A 27800-nucleotide genomic window follows, 5' to 3' on the forward strand; every position below is an offset into this window, starting at 1 on the left:
CCAATACTTGGCAGACTCATCAATTTTGACTAGTAATTATACATAGTTTTCATTAAAGTAATCAAAAATTGGGGTGAGATAACTGCCTTTTTTTCTTCCTGGCTCTTGTTCTAAACGTGCCCTAACACGAACGATTTAACATAAAAACAAAGAAGGTTCTAATCTTTTTCGGAATTCAAAATGATATAACGCACGTAATAAAATAAAATATCAAATATTAAAATGGGAAAGCTGTAGTACTGATACTTTCGAGGAAAACAAAAACGCCAATAACTAATATAATTTTTAGCTAAAACCTCAAAATCTTGAAAGTACCATTAAAATTTCATATTTTGTCAATTTCTTAATATAGAAATATTTTCACGTGTTATTAATGCGTTTACAATACAAATAAACATACCAGAGATAATCTCCGTATACGTGAATATATAAAATAATTAAACCAAAGGTGGATATAAAAAAAAAAATATATAAACAAATTTCCAAGGGGTTGGATTACACCCCAAATATATATTTCGGTTGTCGCCATGTTAATCCCACATATCCCCGAGAGTATTTATGTCGCGGGGACTGACTCAGGCAGAAATAATTTAATCCTCTGTGAAGGAAGCCGGTATCAGGTTTAGAAACTGGCCGATTGCCGTTGGAACGAATTTTTCGTATATTTATTTCAATGACATTTTATAAAATCCTTTAGATAAATCAATTTAAGTGTAAGTACTAAAACATGATGTACCTATAACGATAGATTTATGCCAACAATGAGATATAATTATCTATAAACATATTTAGTCGGATGGATAAATTCAAATTGGTGGCATAAAGTTGCATGAATGGTTTTCAGTATTGGGTTAGGGAATGCTTTCTGATTCTATCTAAAATGGAGGATTAAGTCAAATGTAGTATGATCGGAAACAAATTATTACGTTTAAATTTATTGTCTAATAACAAAAAATAAAACCATCTCTCTTTTTTTTTTTTTGTTTCATTGCCCTCTTCCTGGGTATTTCTACCTTCGGGAGGGAGGGAGGGGTTTTATCATCTGCTTACCAACCTGTTTTAACTAAAGGGGAATGGTCGCATATTCATTTCGTAGGGCCATCGCGAAATAAAAGTCAACCCACCAAGGCAGGAAAGAAAGTTTTTTGTTTTTTTTTATGTCTTAGATTTATTTATTGATAAATATTACAGTCTGCCACACAGTTGTGGGCAATAGGTAATAGTGATGAATGATCTAAAATAAATAAGAGAAAAAAAAAAAGAAGAAAAAAAAAGAAAAAAAAAAAAGGAAAGAAAGTTAGCAGCATCTTATAACAGCATAAAGAGGATTTTACTCCCTTCCTTGCCTTTCATCACTACAGGCTTTACTCCCAGTATATTCTCTGTTCTGTTCCCTGATTGACGCCACTGACTTTGCTGCTATCATGATAGGATGGTCTCCCAGGTACATCTGCGGCCTCCGTTCTTCATCTCTGGGTATCCAAAATAAAAGTGGACTGGGCACCCTAATGTTTCAGTTCCACAACCTGTATGAGTTCAATTTCAGTTTCGTTGTGAATTCCGGTTTTTCTGGACAAATTACACCTGAGTGCATCATAAATAGTGCAGATCGCGTGTTTATTAGTCTGCCAGTCTCCGGAAAGCGAATACCACCATATTCATCAAATTTATACTTAGAAATTTGGGAAACCCAACGCGTACGGATAGTTTCATTTGAAAGAAACTTTTAGCCATTAAGTTTTTACATGTCTTCAACTCAAAATAATTTTTTTTTCAAAATTGCCTAATGGCCAAAGTCAGGAGAGGACATTTATACTGGTAGAAAAAAAAAATCAGAATATACTTTATTAACAATGTAGATTTTAAGGTGATTTACTTGATGCTCACATGAAACTGCACAATCTTCTATATGTTATAAAAAATTATTGTATATATTATTTTATCATTATGTTATTTTATTTATTTATTTTTCATACAGATAGTCTGATTATGTTCATCTTGTCTATTCTTTTGTTTGTATATATTTTAAGAGAGTTTTTTATTTTATTTTTTTTTATTTTTTTTTTTTTTACTTATTTATTTATTTTTTTTATTTTAGTATGTATGTATCTCTCCATACTATAACAGAAGTAAAAAAAAAAATCGGAATACAATTGTATCATGTCTTCTGCCTAAAACAGTGTAAAATAATTAATCAGCTTTAGTGTTAATTAAAAAACAAATATGTTTTGAGTTAATAATAATATTTTTCATGAGAACATGGTCGGGGTGTGATCAGAAAATAAACAGAAACGTATTTATTTCTGCTCCAGCAGTGTTTCTGACTAGACTTTTGACAATTTTGAAATATAATAATTTTACTAATTATTTGAAACTATCTTCTGAAACTCTTTAATGCTCATTAAATGTTTCTTAAAATAATTATTTGTTTTAAAAATTTTAATAATAAAGTTATCGCTTCCAGATATTTGTTTTCCAAAATGAAGAACTGATTGCAACATATTATCTTCATGAAGACATCATGGATTTCCTTGTTCTTGGACCTCTTGTATTCAACGCCAGAAATGTGGATATCTCTGTAACAGAAATGATGGGAGGTAAGCATGTAATTTTGTTAGTACTTTTTAATTTTTATTTAATATTTATTTTTAAGTCCTTGTTTAATTTTGAATAACTGTAATATCGATATCTTTAGTTTGAGCTTTAATAATCCGTATATGAATTCCGCAAACTGAAAGATGAGATCTTTATTTAGGAAAATATTTATTGTGATCCTTTACAGAGTAGTAAAATAACAATTGTTGAAAAAAAAAAAATTAAAAATATTAATAATACTTTTTATCGTTTCGGACCATCCGCCTTCTGTCTTCAGACATTTTATCTTTAGCTATTATAGTTATTTTTACTTTTTCGTGGGTGTTTTTTTTTCTTCTTTCATTATATGTTTTCATCGTCTATGTCTTTAAACTATTTGTTCAATTAACAATCACTTTTTTTTTTAAAAAATGTTTTAATACAACTTCTGTCCAAAATTAAGTAATATTTTCTAATCAGATAATTAATAGTTGACTGTATATAATAAATAGTAGAAACAGTTCGGGTTACGGTCAATAAAGATACTAAGCAATAAAAAAATTAAGTAACCATTGTTCGCCAGATTTTGCGGGGCCTCTTCGATGAGAACAAGATACAAACATTGTAAAATATGAGAAATAAACATATTTGTCAAATATAACAAAACAATTAGGATGTAAATAGAAAGTGCATACAAATTTATATGGATATAAAAAAAAAAGAATCAAAGTAAATATAGATGAATAGAAAACTAATTAATAATATGTTCAGTAATGAGTGATAGAATAGCAAATGTAAAACTATAGTAATGGATTTAGTGAAACAATACTTAATAGGAGTAGTAACAAATATGCTAAAATAAAAAGAAAGAGTGATGAAGTAATGTGCCATAAATATGGTGCAATAACAGATAAGAGGAGTAGGTGAAGGGATAATTAAAGGAATAAAAAGAGGTAATAGAGGAAAATAATAATAGGGCTTACCTAAGACCAGATTTTTAAGTGAGGAAGGAGATAGAAAGAGCGGGAGTTACAACTGACCAAGAATCCCACCACAGTCAACTACACAATAAATTTTTCTCAAACGGTTTTATGACCGTTAAAATAAAATATCTAATATCATAACAAGGTAAATGATGGTTAAAGTCTGTAAGATATTATATACAGTATAGGCAGAAAACTAATAAAATAAGAGTAAAATTATTTTTCCCTCTATACTCTGTATAATATCTTATACATTTATACATTGCTATTATATATTATACATTGCTGACCGCACCCCCCGACAAACCAGTAACACGGGGCCAACGACGTGATAACAACCATCTACATACACGTCACTACACCAGAAGATACAACACATCTAGATCTCATCAACAACAATCACATTCACCACTTCACAGCACAATTCTGCTACTCTACAGACACCTTCTCATCGAAATCCTTCAACTCAGCCCTCTACTGCACTTCAGGCTTATTCAACTCCACCTGTCACATCTAATCAAACTCCGACCTCTTCTCTCAGCAATGATTCTTCTGCCCAGACTTCTACATCTTCCACCATATCTGTATCAGTTCTTAATGTTCCCACACCAGTCCTGTCTAATTTAACTTTCTCTTCCCTTAAATCATCTTTTCCCAATTTCAAATCACAAATAAATTCTCTTTGTTCACTTCACAGACGTTTGGCACACAGTTCAGAACAACGTATTTTTCTACTTAAATGCAGGTCAAATTCCCTTTTTCCTAAATCTATAAACAATTCTCTTAAACATATTTCTATGTCTGGTCCACTTCATTTTAAACTTTCGTCATATTCTACCAAATTCAAAAAGTCTCTACTTAATTTAAAGATCCGCGAAACCATTCATTTTCTCCAACACATCTCCTCTCTCTCACATATTTTACGAACCAACATAGATGAGACCCATTTTGGAGGTCTTTCCATATGAGTTGCAGGCCTACCTTCTACGCCATAACCCCTGATGAAGACCTGAAACTCAAGTCGAAACGTCGGCATAAAATAAATAAATATGGTTTTGTTTATTTATGTTGTTCTTTGCTGACCGCACCCCCCGACAAACTTCTCCAATCATTAATCTACGGTCAACTATCTACACCTCCTTATACATTTACTTATGGAAGTTTCGGTGCATACATTTCAAACCTTGGTTACAAATAATTAGTTTTTTTTTTTACTATTTTGTGCCCTTATTGATCGGCACCAGGTCTTTCTTCTTAAGAGTTATGATTTCTTATACTGATTTCACAGATGCTGACTACTGTCTTTCATATCAAAAGAATTTTTATAAAATTAATTTTATTTATTATCAATTGTGTATGCGTAATATATTAAAAAAATAACTGTTTTATAGAAAAAAGTGAGCGTGTTTATGACTTAAGCTTGAATTAAGTTAAATAAAATTTAGATAACCTACAATTTTGAAAACTATATGTTTTCCAGGACCAAGGTTCAACTACATGTCCAGAGGTGCAATGATTGGAAGATTCCCCATAAGATTGGTTGGTGATAAGATTTGCTTCCTGAGTCGCTGTGCTAAATGCATCTACGTGCATGCTACTTCCAAGGAGGACAAATTCAAGAGGATTGCTGAGATTAAGGCGAGTATTGGTTAAATGTCTAATCAAGTAATTTGTAATTCTAACAATTACTTCTAAAAAATAAATACTATTTTTGAACAACAGCTCTATTTATACATTTAGTTTATTTAGAGTTAGATGATAAATATGCTTTGTTTTATAATAAATTTAAATTCACTGGTGAAGCTGACTGTGCAGTTAATATTAGTCTAGAATCTTTTTATTTATAGAAGTTTTATTACAGTAGTGGAGTAAATCTTGTCATCTTGTAAATAGATGCATTAAGGCTACTATAAATTGGGAAAGCTGGTAAATACAAATTGGCTTCAATTCAGGCTTCAAATAGTAACATAAGTGTTTTGCTCAATCAACTAGCAATGTTGTGATCGCAATTTAACCAAATCTATATATATTATTTGTCAGCATCACAATCTGTCAATATGCATATGTATTTGGACACGATTCCCAGTACTCATCCGGTGTTTAATCTTGATTTTGTCGATAGAATAAGACAGAGGGAATAAAATAGTGTTAAGGGTCGTGAAACGAGGGCCAATATTAAGAATTCCAGTTTGAGACGACACTATGGAACAAAACATGTTGATTTGAATAAAAACTTTTCAAGAAACAACGCAAAACAAAAGCTATGGAAAGCGTGAAAAGGCTGAAGTTGCAACAAATACTATTAATAAGTCAATTAACACATCAAAATAACAATAAAAAAACAGTTTTTGTGGTAGTCTACAACATTGCTAAAAGCAAAAAAACCTTTTCCGGACGGATGGTTTATGAAGATGTGTGTAAGCATTATGTTTCATAATTTAAGAAGCAAATTTTAGAAGTCGTTGTCAAGAAGGACTTTACTGCAGTACTTAGACTCGATTAGTAATGAACTGACAGGAAAGCTTGGGTTGGGAGCAAAGATTTGGTTCGGTTTTCGCTGACACTAGATGAGAACACAAATAAAATATACACTCCACAAATATTCATAATTATCCATGAAAGTAATAGATTGATCATCTATCTTAGTGTAGATAGATCATCGCTGAGAAACCAATAAAAGTGTGCCGTGAATTTTATAGAGAAATGGCTGTTAGTAATAAATCGGTCGCTGTCTCCTAATGTTGAACATGGCGATTTGACATAGAGATCTATGGATGGTTGCCTACCTTTTTGAAAAAAAAATCTGAAAGTGTTTCATGACACAAAAAAGATGGCAAGAGTAAAAAAATTGAGCCTAAATTAAATTTACTCTCTTAGCCTATCGATTCGCTGATATCGGAACTTTAATGACATGTCAGATTACCTGGTGAAGAAAATGTATAATGGTGTGACATTAGTTGAATTTTACAAAGCATTGTCTGCTGAACAATTTCTATATATGAAGAAATTTTCTCGGAAAATTATATTATATTATTATATACTGTGCATAAATGTACAAACAATTTATTTTTGATTGAAGATCAATAACAATAAATATAGATACTTTTTTCCAGGTACTAACTTGTGCAGACAATCTCAAAACCATTATAGATTCTTAAAACTCACTCATTTTATCCATATTTATTAATTTATTAAAATAAGAACTCTGCAGGTCTGCGTACAAATAATCCCCACTCGAGGGCGCCTACGATTAATAACCTAGTAAATTTATTTCTCACGAAATTCTTTCTTAATGGGGTGTCTCAAAATTTCACAGCTATTAGCTTCTGTCAAGGTTAATGTATTTGTAGGCCGATTTAAGCTTTATTGGCTCCTCTATCTAATATTGTGGACAGTATAAGCTTCTACGTTTTTAAAGTTAGTTTTATTGGAGGTGCAAAGATAAACTGACAGAGCTGGAAGAGTTATAAATCTTCAGACTACAATATGTCTTTCTGATGAACTAATGGAATACTTGGATTGGGATAATTTCCCTATTAAGATTAGATGAAGTCTCGTTAACTAAAGGCTTCAAATGTGGGACTAGGCCCAGTGCGTTCTCCGTCTAAACTGTGCAAATTCAAAAGGGAATCCTACATAATGCTTCACTCACAGAGCCACAGCGTGTGCTCTTTTCAAGAGACTACCGTAGCTGAAGGAGTTGAGCTGTCACCTCATCAACTTCATGAATGCAACGGCGCCAGTTCGACTCTGGTCCGGGCTGGTTGACTTTTGTTTCATGATGGTCCCACGGAATGAGAACTCGACTCTCTCACTCTGGTTAGAATAGGTTGGTTATCTCTAGGACAAATATCCACTCCCATACTAGGAATAACCAGGCTTTGGAGTGATAATAAAAAATTGAGTTTTTTTTTCTATCTACTGTAAAGTATAACAAATTTACGACTAAAACAAAATGGATAATAATGGAGAACGCAGGAGTGTGGCTATATGTGTTTTTTCATGATAACAGCTAGACCTGAAAAGAGAAATGATAATTGGGAAGTGGTACTCAGAATCAACTTTTTTTGTTTTTAATATTCACAGTGTGAACTTACAACAAACTTGAGAATGGTCTGTATTCTATAGAGTAGCTTGTGCACTTTATACTAGTTTACAGTGGCCAAACTTTAATCGAATTCTCGGGAAACATCAGCTGTAGTTTCGTAAAATGTATCTGATGTCAGTAAATATTTCAAAGAGATTATAATCTCTTTGTCTTCTGAACCACCCTATATATTTTCATGAAGTGAATTGCTGTTTATGTTTATACTATATTCCAATTACTAGTCTTGATTGCCACAAACAATACTGCAAGGAGGCTTTCTCACTTGAAGAATAACGCTCGTTTTGTGTAACTCGACAGAGTACAGAAACGCGTTTGAGTGAGAAATCACTGACGTTTTTTGAAGCATTACATTTTCTTTTTGTTTTCGCAACATCTCCATATCCTCAAATAAATATTACTGATAAAATTATTCATTCTAGATAAGAAATAAAGGTCAATACCTATTAAATACGTGGACTTAAAAATCATTTTACAATGTGGAACACTCATCTTTCGACATTTGGACGTGGACATTTGATAATTATTACACACACATCAAATGTTTGGCGGATTAATTGACTTAATAAAGTTATTCTAAATGGTTATCCATTAAACAGATATGTATTATTGTAAATTTTAATAAATCTATCGTATTATTAAGGAAGTTTTCAATTTGTGTCCTACGATTTACTTTTTTTGACGTATTTTTTTACTGTTGCAGGCCCACGATATGACTATCACCGGAATGTGCCACCTCCCTGGGAAGGAGCACATCATGCTGACTGGAGGATACGATAGGGTTGTAAAAGCCTGGGACCTCAACACCAAGAAGAAACTGGCACAGTTGGACATCGGAGTGTGCATGAACGAAATCCACCCTGGACCCCCCGGACAAGTTTACATTACTGGCTCTGACGGTTTCATTGTTCGTATGGAAGCCAATCTCTAAATACTTTTATTTCTTTATTATTGGCAGAAAACTTAGGTTTTAAGCCTGACAAAAAATGTTCAAAAATTTTTTTCCAGAAACTTGAGATGGAGTCGGTCTTGATGCACGGGAGGTTACATTAATTAAGGTTATGGGGTTTTTATGTATCAGTGCAGTTTCAATTTATAAATATATAAAGACAGAGAATGGAATATTCCTCCTTTTGTTTATTTTAACAATTTTTGTCAATAAGGTATAAAGTTTATGTTACATTGTAGTTTAAGTAATGAAAACTTAAAATATAATAAATATATTTTTCATAAATGTCTTTGTTTTCCTTTATTTTTCTTTATGCCCTTATTTCTTCTTAATTATATTATCATTGTAATAATGAGCCAACTCGAATAGATGGTTTGAGATCTATTTGTTGCATAGAAAAAGTAAATAGTGACAACAAAAAAATATCCAACTGTAATATATACACAAGATTCTTTGTATGGAGGTAAACTGTTTTATAGTGAGGTTTATAGTAACAGAATTCTTGAGTGTGGTTTCTCTCCCAGTCTTGAGTCATTTCAGTTCAGTATTTATACATCTTGGGAAAGCTGGTAATGTACCATATGTAAAATGGTCCATAACATTCTAGGGAATGTTGCCAACTTCATGTTCTCGGGGCGTGCAGAAATGGTGAGACTATGTGCTACTGGACTGATATTTCTGAAATGTGTTGTATATATTTCTTCTAATATATACCAAATTTATTTTATTATAAATGATTTTATTTAGAAATATTGTATTCTGTATACATGAACATAAACCTCAGATTAATGAATTTGAAAGTTAATCAATTTTATCTGTTATTCTGTTTTGTTTGTTTTTTAAAATATCTTATATACATTTATTATTTGTTAATCTGATTTGAGTAATAGTAATGGAAAATAATTGTGGTATTTTTGTTCTCAATTAATCATATTAATTTAATAAAAGTCACATGCTTAAAAATTAGCTCTTTTTTAATAGAGCTTGTTCGATGATCTAATGCTAATTTCGGAAACAACATCAAGTATGTTGTAGGTGATTAAATGATGTTTTGATTATTAATTTATTATTATTAAGCTTGAAGAACATATTTTTATGATGAGGATATTTACAATAATCATAAAGTAATGAATTTCTTTAGAAAACTGATCCAACCTTTTAAATAAATGACATGAAAATTTATTATGTCTATTATACAAGGCATTATTCTTAAAGAAGTTTCTGTAATAATTTAATTTTGTTTTCTAAGTTTGAACTTATTTTTAGATATACATATTTACATGCTGCTTTTTATTTGATATAGGCAAACTTAAAAAAAAAATGGACTTCATTTTAAATTGAATGTAATCCAAAAATAGTCCTCTCTCTACTGGCGTCCTATAGACTGTGGCAAAGCTAATAGGTTTGTTACAAAGTAACCCTATTCTATGGCACAATCTATGGAATTGGCCAAAAACAACAAAAAAAAAATTTTTTTTAGATTTGCCACTATCAAAGCAAAGCACCCCAGCTAGGGGGATAATAGTTTACATTTACACAATTTTTGTATTATTAAAGTCAATTATAATTTCTATTTTTCAGTATGTACTTTCAGTATTAGGATTTACATATCCATCTGTATATCAAGGATGGCAGACGCTGGTGGGAGCTTTCATTCTTTTATACCTGAGACCGAGCCTATTTATGTCGAATGAAGAGAATAACAGACTGACATGTTACAATTTTTTCAAAATATTACCAAACCTTTTGATTTATGTGGGTTCTATTGTCAGTGGCTCTAAAGCCTTGTCTACAATTGTAATTCTTAAAACTTTATACTCAATCATTGAAGTAACTTACATTTGTTTCATTTACTTATAACTTCTCCTCTTCCAGCCTGTTCCATTATTTATTTGTGCACAGAATACATCAGCAGTATGTGTTATGTTGTGTACATTGAAGAATGTCAACTTGTTCGACTTTATTCTTTCGATTACTGCTCTGGTTTCATCACTTTTTCTCTTTCTGTATATTGAAATTGTGGTGAGTAATAATTTATTTTATTTTGACATGCATGAATAAGTAATGTGCTCATTATTAATACTCAAAGGTTTTAAAATATAATTTGTTGTCCCTCTCAATAATACAAAAGTCAATCCAGAAACTATTTAAAGAAAATTAACATTATGCCATCATTTGTAATCTCATCTATTACACAAAGCATTTGTAGTTTTGATAATTTAGAAGATCGTAATTTATCCATCATTACAGTGTAACATAAAATATTTTACTTATATAGTGAAGTCTAATCAGAAATAATAAAATTTTAGATGCCCTTTGGATATCATCCTTGGCCAATTTTTTTCATGCTCACTACAACACTCGTGGAACTCACTACTCCTAGTTATGAGAGTAATGCTAAAGAAATTTCTAAACTGTATTACAGAAATATATTCAGGTATTTAAATTAAGATACTTTTTTATTTTCCATAACTAAACAATTTTGAAGAAATATATTAAATTTTATTTATAATGGAAAACTTTACATTAAATATTATATATCTATCTCATTATATAATGCTTAGAGTTACTTTTACTATTTCTTGCCCATTTGTTGTATATTTATAATCTGAGCTCCAATGTGTATGCAACTGCATGTATTTTTTAAACAGTTCATCAAATATTTTTATATGAATTAGTGCAACTTTATTTTTGGGTATTTGATAATAAATGCATTTAATTGTATATTTTGATTATATATATATATAAAGTTAAAATGTAACATTAGAGAAGAAATCAATCATAGGCTCATTTTCTATGTACAAAACAAAAACATAAACATAATAACACTACCTTCAATAATCGAATTCTTAGAGTATTGATTTTAGTTTGTTGTTTTCTTTCTATAGAAGTGATCATATCTATCTTTATTTAAAACTCTATAAGTGAGTACATCAGTTGAAATATTGGATCGAGAAATTAGATTAGAATTAGAAGGAGAACAAAATCTAAAATTTCCCAACAATTTTGGCCAGATTTCCCAACTTACTGTAGGTCTGGAGTCAACTTACTGGAGTGTGTTTCCTGACATTTGCCCTTTTCATAAACATTTTTAGAGAACTGACCTCTCTTAATTAGCATTTATAAGCAATTTTTATTATAATAATCTTTTTAAATGATGTTTTACAACAATTTTCTCAGTTGAAAGTAGATTCCCTAATTTCCTAATATCTCAGGTTTTCACATTATTCAAGTAGGGCACTTTCGGCATTCCGATCACCTTCTAAGGGGTAATGACATCCCTTGATGGAGCCAAACCAGAGCACAAAAAACATTTATGAAATAAATAATAGTACAATGCCCAAGAAATTGTCTCAATCACACCTATCTTAATCTATTGTAACTAAACACAAAAAATAATCGGTAAAGTTCTCAGATGAAAGTTTCAAATTTTTAAATCAATTTAAAGCCAGAGTAACTTGCATACCAGACCAAATAGGAATCATTGAAAAGGAAATTTGTAAAAAGTCCTTTCAAAAAATTAGAACTTGATAATATTTATAAAATTAACAGTTTCATCATTACCTGAATTATTGCAATATTTTTTGTGTAAATATATGTTATGATAACTAAAAATGTCTTTATTTTCATTCTTAACATTACAGTTTTATCATTCTGATGCCATCCAGCCTGTACCTCGGCGAAGCATTTTCAGCACTTCAGTTCAAATATCTAGACCAGGTTGGTTTCTACGCTTGCTGCACGGTCAGTGGGATAGCTGGGATTTTCCTTCAGTTATACTCTGTCAGGCTACTAAAAAAGAAACAGTTTAATAATAATTGTATATTTGCTCGGATTGCAACACTTTTTATTTCTCTTTTATTTTTTAACTCTTCATTAATTACTATTCCTCTTTGGCTGCTCATTTTTGTTCAGTGTAGTTCGACGCTGATGTTTACCTACAACTCTCATTGTAATGAAAATAAGGGTAGTCAAGAATTTCTAATTTAACTTTTACTTCTCTGAAGTTGATCTCTCTCTCTTTTTTTTTCAATTTTGAATTATTAATACTCATTTCATTTTATTTTAGTATTACTATAGTTGTAAAAATTATTAAAATAGTACAAATAAATTTATACATTATAAAAATTCTGATCACATTAATACGTTTTTTGTGTGTGATTTAATATTTAAGTTATTGATATTGTAACTTATTTAAAGTTAAATGGGATATTTTTATAATTAGGGTAATTAGATTTCTCTCAATGTTTAATGCTATAGAACCTGTTATCAGTCATTATTTTATCACAAGTTTACAAAAAAAAATATTGGTTATTTATAAATGATTAAAAAATATCAGTAAATAATAAAATCATATAATTATAATAAAATATTATAATATCTGTTTACTTGGACAAATCATTGAAACAAATCTAACAACTATAATAGAAATTTTAATTAATTATATTATTAGTTATGTTATTTGTATTTTATTATTGGAATAAGTTTTCATGAAATAAAATAAATTGAGAAAGAGGAAATTGAGACTTAAACAAATTTGTAGCTATGACACTGTGGTTATATCATATTGATATTTCTTATCATATTATAGATTTTTATTTCATCATATTTTTTTATTTTATTTTATTATGTTTAAATATAATTTATATACTTTGGGACCTATCTAATCCAGTTCTCACGTTGACTTCTTATTGTCCACAAACTAGGCTTATTATTTGGTTTCGTATACTAAATTTTTTCATGACATTAAATTGGCCAGTTTTATTAACATGAAGCTGTGGGTTTGATCTCACCAGTCTTAATATTTCTTCTTCATTGTATTGATATCCTGAAGGAACTCCTAACTGAGCTGAAATCTTCCAAGTTGTCAGAAAATCTATTCAAATGGCTTATCACCAGATGGAAGCTTTTTATGTCCTCCTGGAAACTGGTATCAAAGTGTCTTCACACTGATTTTATACACATTAAGTGTTACCAAATATTTATCTTGTCCAAAAGTTATTTTCCAATATATTCTTGATCAAATTTGTTAACAAAGTAATTAATATTTCTTCGTTATCTTTCACATCAAAATTTCCTGCACATGCAACAAAAAGAATAGGGATTTTTAACACAAGATATAAATGTACTGTTAATGGTAAAAAGACAAATTTTATTGATATTTTTGAATGTCTTTCTTCTGGCATAACGAATGTTACAAAACAAAGTGTTTTAAGAATGAGTATACCTGAAAAAATGTGACAAGAAACTAGAAAACTGAATGCATTTGTCAGTTTATAATGAGAACCTAGTTTATTTTTTCATTAGAAAAATAAATTTAAAAAATGGAGGAAAAAAGTCAAATTTAACAGAATAACTATATCTCGTGTATCTTTATGTATTAGTGTATATAAATTTCATGAAAATATCTATGCCACAAAAAAAAAAAAAAAGTATTTTTTTATTTCCTGTATAATATTTAATATTAAAATTAGTCTCACTCTGCCCTAGAAATTGTTAATATTTCTTATTCTTATTATTTCTTATATTAATTTGTTTTTGTTTTCAGTGTTATTTTTTTAGTTTATTTTTTTAGCACACATGAAGACCTCTATTGTAATGTTAAGAATTAATAAAATATTCTTAGAATATATTCAATTATGAATTATAAGAGGTTTCATATTTTATTTTAAGTTCACTCTTATTTTCTGATTGTCTTTATGAACTGTACTTTAGCCAAAGTATTTTGTTAATAATGTGAATATTCTGCACTGTTCACAATTATACACTTACACTTTTACAAACTACTTCTTATGGTTACAAATTAAAATTGAAAATAGATCTCATCTCTTATTCTGTAAAAGGATATTTTTTCTTCATGTTTTCATGCTCGTACTTTTTAAAATTTTTACTGACCAATTTGGTTCACTAACTAAGATATGGTCGAAAATACAAAATGTTTTTTGACTTTAGTCTTATTTTATAACTTTTGGGTATTTCACCTAAACGTTACTTTGTAGATATTTTTGATAAAATGGTTGTAATACTGATATTTCTTGTTGGCTTTTTTAAAATAAGATATATATGTATTTGTATATATATATTTTCCTAGTCATTTCAATCAGTATTCCTCATATCTACTGTATAAGAATTTAAACCTTAAACTGCATAATAATTGTGTATATATTATTAAGAAAATTACGAAAATTGTTATATGTTTTCGTTATATATATATATTTTTAAAACAATAATGCTATTAGTTATGTAAATCTATCAAAGATATGGGTGATAATAATTTTAAAATTTTACTTCCCATTTTTTTTATTTTATAATTATACTTTTCTCTCATATGTATTTTTATTTTCATATGTTTCTAAATATAATTTGATTGAAAATATTTGTTTCGTTATTATTATTTTCATTAAAAGCCTTTGATATATATATATGTAGTTCTTATTAGTATAATGCAGCGGTGCCCAAACTTTTTTTGCCATGGCATTCTTCTTGGACAAAAAAAAAATCTTGACACCTTTCTATAATTATTCTTGTTACTGCAATTATTCTTAGAGCGGTCGGGTATGTAGTAGAAGAAGAAGAAATAATGGAAAGTAAATACTGAAGTACACCATTTGCTATTTTAATTTTAGTTTGTTTTTCTTTTTTTGTAATATTTTGAGAAAGTGGCATTCACTTGTGGCCCCAAGTCATACGCATGAGGCACCCAATTTGGGAACTGCTGCACTAGGCAATATTAATTATATATGAAATAAGTAAAAATTAAATATAACTATTAAAAAACGTCTGCGGACCACCAGATGGAAGCTACTGGTATAAAGGTAAGTAAACACAAAAGTCTAATGCTCATCTTTATTCATTTCTTCCTTATGAAACATTTTGGTGGCATATATCCTCAGAAAATATGTTAAAAACATAACTCTTAAAATCGTTTTTAATTTCTATGTATAAATTGTATTTTTTTAAAAATTTTCATGACAAAACTACACTGTAGTAAGATCAGATTTAATTGTTATTTATCCTTTGTAACAATGTAAGACACACTCATAGAATGAAGGAATTAATTTTTCGTAATCAAAGTCAAATAATAATGTAATTCAAATAACAATATTTGATTATCAAATTTTGCTCATCTTAATTTACTTCTTCCTTTGTAACAAGTTCTTATGATTTCCTCATAAAATTTGTTAAAGCTTATCTCTCTTAATCTATGTAAATGGATAATATTTCATAACAGAACTTATTTACAATCTTTTTAAAATACAAAACACATTTATATAAAGATGAAACTATTATATCATATTTTTTTTCGATTAAAAAAGCCATTTCTTAAGTTGAAATATAGCCAGAAAATATTTTAATAATAGTTTGACTAATTGCCAAAAGATAGCAGCACAAACCAGAGAAGGTAGAAATAGTAGTTCTAATAACTGCCACTAGAGGCCAGCACTATCCAAAGCCATTTCCGAAGTCTAGTTGGAAAATTTTTATTTTGTATTAGGATAATAGGAGACCTAAGGAGCTCAACTATTCAATCAGCACACGGTTCCAGTCCGATAGAGCAACCTCCTGTAAACTCCTACTCTCCTAATACAAAGTAAAAATTTTCCTGCTAGGTTTTAGAAACGGCTGTTGCATAGTGCTGGTACCTAGCGGTGGTTATTGAAACTACTACTTTCTACTATCCTTGATTTGTGCTGCTACCTTGTGGCAGTTTGTTAAACTATTATTTCAAATATCGTTCAGTTATATTTTGATTCTAGAACTGCTGTTTGGATGGTGCTGCTCTCTTTTGGGCTTATATTGAAACTAGTATTTTCCACCTTTCTTAATTTTTCCAACTATATTTAAGCTATTATTTTAACGAGTTTTAAATGCTGAATTGCCATTTTATCGTCTTTCTTTTTGTTTTTTGTTAGGAGTTAAAATGATTAATAATTTGTTATCATATTTATTTATGGGTGTTTTTAATTTGTTATTAGTAACTATGCATGAACAATTGTGTGGGATTGTTATGAAAGATGTGCTAATAAATTTGTACTTATATTTTAACAATTCTAATTTAATTCGCTTAACAATTATATTAAACATCGAATAATAATTCAAATCTCCATTTGTTACTCATAAAGTTTTACCCGAAACTAGCACGATATTTCGGATTTGAAACGATTTTTTTCAGTTTTTACTAAATAACTTCAGAGTTATGTGCCTACAGTACAAGTATCAAAGGCACATTCCCTATAATATATTACTCATAACAGATATCTACATAAAAAAAAAGTTATGTATATGTACATATATATTAGTTTTATTGATGATATATACAATACAATAATACACTCCTTATTGAAGTAGATATTTCTGACCTCCCGCTTTTTCAATTTAATAGTATCCTGTCGTAACGTTTCATCTGTATCAGTTATTTGATAATTTACTTAATAAACCGTTAGTCTCATTTCTATCCATTTGTTTATTTTTAGGTTCATTTATATTTAGGTATATATGCCATTTCTGCTTGATTTTCCTAAAATACATGAAGTTTCCATAAAGACGTTAGAATGTCCATGAATTGTAATGTGAATGTCCATGAAACCAGCTCGCTTTCGCGGCTAATTTGTCCGTAATCACTCTCTGCGGAAACTACAATTAAAAACTAACACAATACCATTGTTCATTCCAGATCTATTTGTATTCAATGGACGAAGTAAATAAGGATGAATCAAACTGAAATCGTAGATTCAGGTAATGTATCATTTATGTAAGGAATGTATTATTGAATAAGGAATGTGTCATTGATGAAATGAAGAGTTGACAATTCAAAGGTATCGAGGTTTTGATTGATTGTTATATGTAGCGTTAAACACCTCAAAATTCTTACGTTCTAACATACTTTTTATGTTTTTATTAAAACCTTTATTTCAATGGTTGGGAGACATTGGACTAAAGGTTGGAATTCTCTGTTTACATACCAAACCTCCTTATTATGCTCATAAATAGAAGTAATATTAGGAGGAGATAGTTGACCGTGTGAAGTAGATTAGAGGAAGATAGTCCAGGCGGCGGTCAATAAAAGTTTCAAAATAGTAAAAAAAAACTATTTATTGTTAACCAACGTTTCACCTCTTCGTCAGGGCTGATAAGAATGGTGCTCTGTACCAACTGGTAAAGTGGTATAGAAAATAAAGATATTCTAAAGGGACTGAATACAACCTGCTAATCACTGATTTGCTTTAGTAGCGGCGCATCTGAAAAAAAACAAAGTTGTGAGTTTATTTGGGATTTGACACATTCTAAAGATAGTACTGTAGACTATGATTACTTTCTCTGGTGGAGGAGCCATACATTTCTAAAAGCATAAATTCGATTTTAAGATCAGTTGTCAAATTTGAGAACAACGTCTAAGGCTTCTGGCCCCTAAACTATATTCCTCGGAGTATAAATGAAATGAAATGATACGAAAAAATAACTTTATACAGGGACATATGTCCCCTAAGAATGATTACATGGTTCATATAGTGAGATTTTTATCTGGCGAGCGTTTACAAATTTTCAGATAGTAGAATGAAATTACATTGGTATATTGGCTTTACTACTGTTTATAATGTTAATCAATAACTGCCTATTTATTTGATTACAAAGATGTGGAGGTTTGGTTATTCAATAAATGAAGGAATAGGTGTTGTTTAAAGGAGAGAATGGATGAGGACTGGCGAATGGAGATGGGAAGAGAATTCCAGAGGGAGGTTGCACGTATGACGAAGGATTTGCTAAAGAAGGAGGTTCTATAGGAGGGCATATATAAATCATTCGGATGGGATCTGGTGTTTAATGAGTGGATGGATGAACGAAGAGTGAGGAGATCTATGATATAGGTAGGTTTTTTGATGTTAAGAACTTGGAATAGAAAAACACCAAGGAGGTTGGATAGTGCCACTTCAACTCGGAATACCAGCGGGAGACTTGAGCGTGCCTAGGGAACCCAAAGATAAATCTTACAAAACAATTCATACTCCGATATGTACTTCCTCGGAGTACAATTTCTAACTGGTAATGAATGTAGCTCTTCTGTGAAATTATTTATTCGTTATAAATTCTTCAGTGAAACACAAATGTGGTTGGGATTAAAAAACAAAATGGTGTCAATATGATGGCTTGGACGCTCGGCTGTTCCACTCATCCCCCAAACCACAATCCTGCAGATTTCAACTGTCGGAAGTAAACACGTGTGGACGTGATCTGAAAACTTTAATCACTACCACCACCGACGCTTAGAAACGTGTAGGGAACAGTTCAAGAACAATCTATTTTTTGATGCTGATATGACCTCAATCTCCACACATTAATTTATTTCGTTTTATTAGACAAATTCCAAAAATGGTACTATGGAGTCGTCCTACAAACTGTCACAAAGCTATTACTATTTGAGTTTTATTCGACCGAAATTATTTATTTATTACTACTATTTGAATTGTATTTGACCGCTCCCTGTCGGCGATCTTCCAGTATGTCACAAAGCTAGTATGGTTTGTCACGCTTACAATATTATCTTTGGAAGACGTCCGATTCCTAATAAAATCAAAACTTTTTATTTTCAGCTGTCACAATAACAGTTCCACATCGGTATAACGTCATAACATTGTTGCTATAAACGGTATATAGCACTGTTTTTAGAGAAATTTCAAATCTACCTCTTTGAGAAATTGATCGGTATAGATAGTGAATGTAATGAGCATAACAATACCATCTAAAGGCCTGTCAACTTTAAATATAAGCTTATTAAAATATTTTTTTCTACTCCGTTATTCGTGCTATGTTTAAAAGTTTACTGAAATGGCATCAAGTAAATCAAACACATCTCATCCTAATGACAAGTATAACTTCACCGATTTTAACGAAAACAAAGCTCCTATTAATTTAAGTCTAGCACCTTATTGGTTTCTTGTTATTTTAAGAATAGCACTTATATTTATACCACAAGATGGTTATATCCATCCTGATGAATATTTCCAGTCTCTAGAGATTCTTAATAGTAAGATATAATCTTGTATTTCTTATTAATAAGTTTCTGATGTCAAATTGTTACTAAATCGCTTCTTGTTACTTTAGGTGATATTTTTAATGTGGCTTCCATAAGACCTTGGGAGTTCAATTCTACATACCCCATAAGAAGTGTTGCTCTACCTTATGTTGTTATGGGTTTTCCACTCTTTTTACTTAAAAGTATTGCACCGTTCCTAAACTTATGGTTTAGTATCAAAATTATTACTCCTTACACATTATTAGTCGTACCTCGTCTAGCTTGCTGTGTTCTATCATTTGTGACTGATCACTGTATGTACAGGTATTAAACATGTCGTATTGAAATATGTATTTAAACCTATTTAAGATTTGTTGATTATTATTAACATTGGTTTTTTAAATTCAGGATATGCTGTTTGTATAGACAGAATTATAGAGCCCGCTTATTGACATTAGCGAGTTCTTATGTTATGTTAGTTTACAGTACCAGAACGCTTACTAATTCTATTGAATTAGCTCTTGCTTCATACCTGATATATCTTGTTTCATATTGTATGGCAAAATCTGACCAGGTATATTTAATTTAAATTGAACATAGGTAAATTTAAAAATTTTTATTTTATCTTCTAATTTACATTTTTTTAGGTCATATACCAAGAAGAATATTATCAAGAAAGATATAAGCAAGCAGATAATATACAAGACAAAGTCAAATTCCATCGTCTACGCCTGTCTTTACCATGGCATACCTTTGCGAATGTGTTTTATATTGCTACCGTGACTGTGTTAGGTGTTTTTAACCGCCCCACATTTTTTGCTTTTGCATTTCCACCAATATTCTTTTGGCTACTGCGAGGTATGGGCTCTAATTTGGTCGGTTTTACTGATTTCAACATCAGAATGTTTGCCCTGTTTTTGTGTTCAATACCATCTATGTGCCTCATGGCTGCTGTAGATTCTTATTATTATGAAAATCTTACATATAAAGATTTCCTTCAGAGTAGGATAAGTCTATGGTCAAAAATTGTAGTTACTCCATTTAATTTTATAACCTACAATCTGGACTCACGTAATTTAAAAGAACATGGCATTCATCCCCGTTACACCCACTTTCTTGTTAATATACCACTTTTGTACAATGTTCTTGGGGTTTCTGGATTAATTGGCTTTCTTCATATCCTATACAGGTATAATTATTTATCATAACTTTAATTTATGTTCCTTTTTGTTATTATTATATTATAATGAAATTTGAAATACAATAGGTCATACATCTAAAATTTTGTTATTACTTGACAAGTTTTTAGTTTTCAGATATTTTAATTTTTATTTAGTGTCCATGATTTCTTTTGTTTTAAATATTTTTTCTTTTTTTAGAGCATTTATGAGGCGTTGGAGTAGTCTTCCTCGAGTTCAAAGTATAATTGGACTGATGACTTCATCGTTTGTTATTCCAATTACTCTACTCTCTGCTATTCCTCATCAAGAACCACGTTTCTTGATTCCAGTGACTTTGCCGCTTGTATTTCTTCACTCACAACGAATTCGTTCTATATCTGAAAATAGTTCTGTTGTTAGCAAGAAAGAGAATGGCTATACTGCTTTCCTTAAAGCAAAGGTAATGAGATGATTTGGATTCTTTTATGTTTAGCTAGAAATACCCTCTTACCCATTTAAGTTTAATTAACAATGTGAATGACTCTACAGGTTAAACCTGACTCTAGAAATGGCCTTCTAACTACTTGGTATATAGTGAATATTATATTCTCTGTCTTTTTTGGATTTGTTCATCAAGCTGGTGTTTATAATTTAGGTAATGTGCTTAAATATTACATACATGTATTTAATCTGTTCTGAGCTATTTGATGTGCCCCAAAATTTTATATTATTTCTGGTTGGGAGGGAATAGCACAAGAGCCCAAGAGAAGAAAACAGGCAGTTATCTCATCCCCATTTTTTATTACTTTAATGATAATTATGTTTAATTACTAGTCTGAATTGATGAGTCTGCCCATAGGAAGAGAGAATGAAAAATGGCAGCTGTTTCAAAATGTTAAAAAAAAAAAAATTCATTCGGAGCTCTATATCTTTAAAACTACTTACGACATTAGAAAACTTAAGAGAATATTATTTAAAGAAGAATACATTTTCTAAAATATGAGCTCTAATAGAGCTTTTTGTGTTCAATAGTTCCTGAGATATAGTTTTTAAAAAATGCAGAGAAAAGGCAATAGTTAGTGAATTTATTTTGAGAAATTTCTATCTCAAAAACCACTGGAAGTACAGATGTCTATTAGCACTCAAATTAAAGCTAGTTAAATGTAAAATTAAGGAGTTTATGACATTTATCTTCATTGTAGTAGTATCTTTTATGATATAGAGATCTGAATGAAAAATAAATTTTTTTTAACTTTTTGAAACAGCCACCATTTTTTATTCTCCCTACTTATACTTGTCGGATGCATCAATTTAGGCTAGTAATTACATAGTTTTCATTAAAGTAATAAAAAATTGGGGTGAAAAAACTGCCTTTTTTTTCTCCCCGGTTCTTGTACCAGAATATGTAGTGGAAGAGATACCATTGAGGTTCTTAGTGTCCTCATTTTCAACGAGATGAAGTACCCAATTAGTTTCCATTCCTTATAGATACCACCTAATGGTTATTCTTTCCTCCATTTAATGATAGAACTGTTCTTAAACTATAATTAAATATATATATATATTTGTATAAAGAAGCCATATCTAAAGATCATTTCTGATGTATCAGCTGAATCTTGTACTTCTTTCCTCTACATTAATTTTAATAGTGTTTCTGAAATGGAAGTGATTTATACTTATAAGTAGGATTTTGGCGATTTAGCAAAGTTATAGAAAATAAGTAGAATTTTTGTGATTCAGCAAAGTTATAAAAAGTGAAGGATATTAAATAATATTCTAGGGACAGCTGATTTCATAAAATGAAGGACCATGTTAATTTTCATCAGTTCATAATATAATATAGATTTAATACTTCCTAGTAAATCAATTTTCAATATATACATTATTTATTCATACTTGATTTACTAGTAAGTTATACTCTTTATCTGATAGAAATTAACATTCCAATTTTAAACAGTACTAGTAGTGGTGGAGAAAAAAGTTCAGAAAGTGAAAGTATTGGTCATTTTTGCTAAATTTTAAACTGTATAATGTAATCCATATTTTACATCATTCATTTCATATCAGCCCCCATTTTTCTATGCTCATTGCTGATATTTTCGTTCTTTTCTGTGTTCAGTTGATCATTTCTCAAAAGAAATTGAAGCCAAACCTAGACTGACAATGATTCATTTGGTTACTTCCCACATGTATCCATTACCGATATCTCTTCTTCAGCTTAAATATGGTTCTGCTGCAACAGTTCATTTTACCAATTCTACAAGGTATGTAAAAAATGTGTATGCGTATATTTTGATAAAACAATTTGTTTTCTTAAATCTGTAGTGAAAGAAAAATAAATCATATACCCAAAAGCTCGATTTATAATAAGAATAGAAGTTAAATAATTTACTTTAATTACTCCCTTTCTGCTCTGATATAATAATATTGTGAACCATTACAACTCATGAAGGGTCATGAGTTCAGTACTTTGTACGGAAGTACTGTTATTAGAACAATGGATATACAAGAAGGTGATTTTTTTTTATTAAGGTTAACCGCCCAGAATTAAGCGTACCCACTTTCTAGAGGCTAGGTGGACTCCAGAAGGGTTGGCTCACGGAATTAATATTTATCTGTCATAGTTGGATTTGAACCTGGGTCTTTAGTCTACACACGGAACTACCTAATCCCCCCTCCTATAATATAAAATAAAAGGAAATCGTAAAGTAAATAAATCATTTGGAAAAATGAATAAAATAAATTAGTAATTGACAGATATGAGCTTGCCTTTACAAAGATAAAGAATGATAACACTCATCATAAATCATGTTAAACTGTTCAAATATTTATTTAAATGTTAAATGTTATTTAAGTATTAAATGTTTTTAGTAATGTATTCAGTAAATGTATTCATATGTAATAATGTAAATGTATTCATTAACAGAAAAACTGTTAATTTGACTAATAATAATGAACTGCTCTGAGAGATTCTCATATTATTTCAATGCTAGTAGTTTACTGTAATCAGTAGAAAATTTTGAGGTTTATAGTTGGAGATGGCTACTGTAGATAGATGGGAGATCAGTTATACTAAGTCTACAAGCAAACCACTCTGCCCTCTTGTTTGCACCCAACACTTTGTTAGGCAACCCTGGATCAAAGCCATTGGCCCTAGACCCTCTCTATGCCTTCGTAAACCTCATTAACCATAAATAGTTTCTGACGAAAGCCTAAGAACCTATTTTCTCAGTACATGAAATTACAGGAAACTAAATTTCACCAGTTAATACAGTTGCATTTGTACAGAAGTGATCTCATAGTTGCTCTGTGTTAGGGAAAGTCTTTTTCTTTATTCTTTCTAGAAACGTAAACTGAAATGACCGAAGTCGACTCTCTGTCATTACCTCTCTCAGTGTGCTTTATGTCTTCCTTTCTCAGTCTGGTGAAGCCTTTTGGAGGTCTACAAAGCAGATAGAAAGCCTATTATTCTTCTTAACAGTTTTCTCTATAATTTGTTGCACGGTGAAAATGAGATGTTATGTGCTTCACTTAGCTCTGAAGCCATTCTATTCTCCTCCGTGCAGGCTATTGACTATTATCATCATTCTTGTCTCTGGTATTATGGTAAACCTTGCCTGGTACACTGAGAAACAATATCCCATTATGATTGCTACACTTTTTATTATCTCCTTTCTTATAAATGGCCACCATCACTGCTACTTCTCAGTCCTTTTCTTTGTGAATTGAATTCAGAAGATGAAACATCTCTTGGCCTTTGCAGTACTTATGCATGTTGTTGATCATTTCAGAACTAATTTCGTCTCTAGTCCTGCTGCCTTGCCTAGTTTGATCTTGTATTTCCTACAGTTTTTCCTTGCTAATATAACTCAAACATACTAAACTAAACCCAAACATATTCTGCAATCGTTCGGGTTTCATACAACTCTGCATCTCTCTCTTCTAGAAAGTCTTCGAAATACCCCCATCTTTTCATAATGAGCTCATCACTGTTGGGCGAGGAGCATTTCATAAAAAAAAATACCAACCTCCTTCTCAGTGAAAAAACTAACCCTGGTTTGTTGTTGATGTGTTTCAATATAAATAGCTTAAAAAAAAGAAATAGTGTAAAATAGGCAAAGGACCCGAAATAAATTTGTAATAAAATAAAAATACATAAATTTTGAAATAATGTGGAGTTTATCTCAAAAAATTAATTAATAGGTTGATCTGATAACCAATGAGGTTACCTCGGTGAGTTGATATGGCTGAGCTGGTGGGTGATTGTGTCTACATAGGTGGGTTGTGGTAGATGAACATTATACTGGACATTGACTGCCTGGGAGACCCTTATCAGCGTCTATAAAAAACTTAATCCTACTCCATTCAGTACTGTCTCTTGACTGAGGTCCCCATAAACATGCAATACTTATGTATAAAAATACACCAACAACATTGAAGTATTTTACCTAACCAACAGTTAAGATGTGGTTATAATTTAAAAAAAAGAAATATATGGTTAAAAATTCAGTCAACTGAAAAGGCTTATAAACAAAAAATTGAATTAAAAATTAAATACCTTCCCCTGGACTTAAAAAATCACACCAAATCATATCCCAATTTCTATCTTTGATTCCTTTTCTGAAGGTGGTCCATCCATTCATTTCTATGATAACTTTGTTGAAGACATTATGGTTTTCTTTACCATTGATCTCAAGGTACAAAGAAAAATCTTGAGGTTTGCTTTTTTTGCTCCAAGCACTTTTAATTTAGCTTCTTTCCTGCAATTCTTGTGTACTTGATGAGAAGTAAGAGTTGTTAAGCTCAGGTGATTCTTCAATACAACCTTCTTAATCAAAGAGCCCATGCAAAAAAATCGACATTATCTGATGAAAACTTTGATAGCACTTTTTTTGAATCTTTATTGCATTAAAAATAAAGAGATGAAAGTCTGCCATTCAGATAATACTACCTCCAAAAATATATTCATTTATTTCAACAGACAATACAAAAAAATTCATTTTTAAGTTGTGTGTTTCCTGAACTAGAAAATGGTTCAGTTTTTAAATATACTATACAAGATATACAGTATTAATAAATATTGAAGTATTAAATCTAATTTAATGTTCTAAAAATTAGTTTGTAACGTTTACCTTCCTTGTAGTAGTAGTTATAGAAAATTATATCTCAGGAACTATTAGACGTACAGATATTCCTCAATATAGAAATTAAAGATAGTTTAATGTACTATAAAGTAGTCTTTGACGTTTATCTTCGTAGGAGTAGTTGTTTTCATGATATTTACCAAAATGAATTCATAAGATGTTGATTAAGATGTTCTACTTGTTCGAAAAAAAATTTGTTTTATGGAAAATTACATCTCTGGAAATATTAGACATACAGATGTCTGTCAACACTCAAATTAAAGCTAGTTTAATATGCTACAAAGTAATTTATGATTAGGAGTGGTAGTTTTATAGTAGTAGGTAGCAGTCGGTAGGTATCTTACTGACTGACTCTTATTTCTTGTTTGGCAATGCAATTAAGATTAAAAAAGTGCTATCAAAGTTGTCATCAGATAATTTCTTTTTTTGTTTTTTTTGCATGTGCTCTCGAGCTTTCTTTTCTTGGATTCCCTTTTTCACCTCCTCTGTTAACTAGATAGTTATTGTAGGACCAGATCAAACACTCTTTTCACCATAAACAAATTTCAAAGCATCAAGGAGGATCTCCCTAAAACCTTCCTGCTCATGTCTATGCCATCACTATCCCACAACCGAGCTACAGCCATCCTTTCTATTTCTTCTTGGAAATAAGTTTCCATTCCATCCTGCCATTATTTCTCACATGAAACTTCTGAATATAGTGATGTACTTATGGGTTATAATGTACATAAAAAGGAAAAAAAAATACAGTGTGATTGAAATGACCCTAGCACCAGTATTATCATTAATAATAAGGATAAGTGTTATCATTAATTTTTATCACTAAATTAAACATATGAACTCTTGTTTAATAAAAATGCAACTTTTTCTTATTATCTCACATTTACCATATTCCTATTCCCTCAATGATCTCTCTATCATCTCCACAATTTCATACTTTATCCATATTATTTAGAAATTAATTGGAACTATATGGCTATGTTACATTTTTTTAATGAAGATAACTTTATTTAGGAGATTCCAAAGATCAAGGGATGTTTATACTTATGAGCTTGGAACAGCAAGCATGGAATCTGTGACAGACAAACTTGCTGAGCTGCTACACACCTCCGAACAGAACTGGAAAGAAAAACGACTTAAGTATCGCCTCTATTACGCTTGTCCAGGAACTTTGAAGACTGACTTCGAGCTGGCCTGCCTTGCACACAAAATGAAAGCTAAAATAGAAACAGTTTTCCATCGCCATTTTTCTACTGAAGCTATGCCATACGAAAATTTAAACAATTTATTGGATAATCTCAGCCTTGTTTTGTATAGGTTGAGCCCAGGAGAAACCTAATTTATTGTTTCATTTTTAAAATCAAATCATTGAAAAATGATATCTAGCACTTTCAATCGTATTTTTAATTGTTTCTTTTTAAAAGGAACTTAGAAGACAAAATAAATGTAATGTTAATGACATGAAGATAAGGTATAAAATTTTGTGTTTATCTTCAGAAATATAAATTTAATGCCAAACAGATCATTAATTTTATATTTATCTTATAAGTAAGATTATGCAAGTGCATATTTAAGGTATTATGCATGTTTAAACAAAATTTGTTCGTTTTTACACAGGTAAGACGTGTAGTAGAAAAAGCACTTTTAAGTTGGTTGAATATAATCAAGTATCAACTTTATTGGAGTGGATATTTATCATTTTGAATATAAATTGGAATTTTTAAGTTGAAATAATATTTACTGAAACTCCATTTAGGATTTCCTGATTTTATTGTACATTCCATGTTTTAGTTCATTAAGGATAATTTCAATTTAATTAAAATTCATTCCAATTTAAAAAAAAAAATTATGTTTTTAAGATATTATAATATAAT

At 30.3% G+C, this 27800-nt stretch overlaps 2 protein-coding genes across 4 annotated transcripts in view; both read left to right on the forward strand.

Moving 5' to 3' along the window:
* LOC106685703 (UDP-N-acetylglucosamine transporter TMEM241) overlaps positions 1-14766 on the forward strand; it is a 79884-nt gene extending 65118 nt beyond the window's left edge. For 2 of the 3 annotated variants that reach the window (XM_024360010.2, XM_024360009.2), the window contains 7 exons: positions 2465-2597; positions 5038-5195; positions 8366-8825; positions 10193-10408; positions 10487-10633; positions 10921-11048; positions 12256-12415. In XM_024360010.2, the coding sequence (XP_024215778.1) occupies positions 2465-2597; positions 5038-5195; positions 8366-8593 (519 nt within the window). In that variant the 3' untranslated portion in view covers positions 8594-8825; positions 10193-10408; positions 10487-10633; positions 10921-11048; positions 12256-12415. Of the gene's footprint in view, positions 1-2464; positions 2598-5037; positions 5196-8365; positions 8826-10192; positions 10409-10486; positions 10634-10920; positions 11049-12255 lie in introns of those variants that run through there. The other variant, XM_014428520.3, reaches the window with a different exon arrangement.
* A 4513-nt stretch (positions 14767-19279) lies between these two features.
* Positions 19280-27444, forward strand: PIG-Z (phosphatidylinositol glycan anchor biosynthesis class Z). The gene is made up of 8 exons (XM_014428527.3): positions 19280-19634; positions 19712-19946; positions 20031-20196; positions 20270-20811; positions 21002-21242; positions 21332-21437; positions 22902-23046; positions 26941-27444. The coding sequence occupies exons 1-8, from the start codon at positions 19436-19438 to the stop codon at positions 27263-27265; spliced, it is 1959 nt and encodes a 652-aa protein (XP_014284013.1). The 5' UTR covers positions 19280-19435; the 3' UTR covers positions 27266-27444.
* Positions 27445-27800: the final 356 nt, after the last annotated feature.

Source organism: Halyomorpha halys, unplaced genomic scaffold (genome assembly GCF_000696795.3).
Source record: "Halyomorpha halys isolate HHAL.00 unplaced genomic scaffold, Hhal_1.1 Scaffold725.1, whole genome shotgun sequence".
In the NCBI taxonomy this organism is placed as follows: domain Eukaryota; kingdom Metazoa; phylum Arthropoda; class Insecta; order Hemiptera; family Pentatomidae; genus Halyomorpha; species Halyomorpha halys.

What these genes read in the sequence shown, in the direction of transcription:
- PIG-Z (XM_014428527.3), top strand. Translation starts at nt 19,436, where the DNA reads ATGGCATCAAGTAAATCAAACACATCTCATCCTAATGACAAGTATAAC. An exon ending in GTATGGCAAAATCTGACCAG is followed by an intron (nt 20,197 to 20,269) that starts GTATATTTAATT and finishes ACATTTTTTTAG; the next exon opens with GTCATATACCAAGAAGAATA. An exon ending in AGCTGGTGTTTATAATTTAG is followed by an intron (nt 21,438 to 22,901) that starts GTAATGTGCTTA and finishes TTCTGTGTTCAG; the next exon opens with TTGATCATTTCTCAAAAGAA.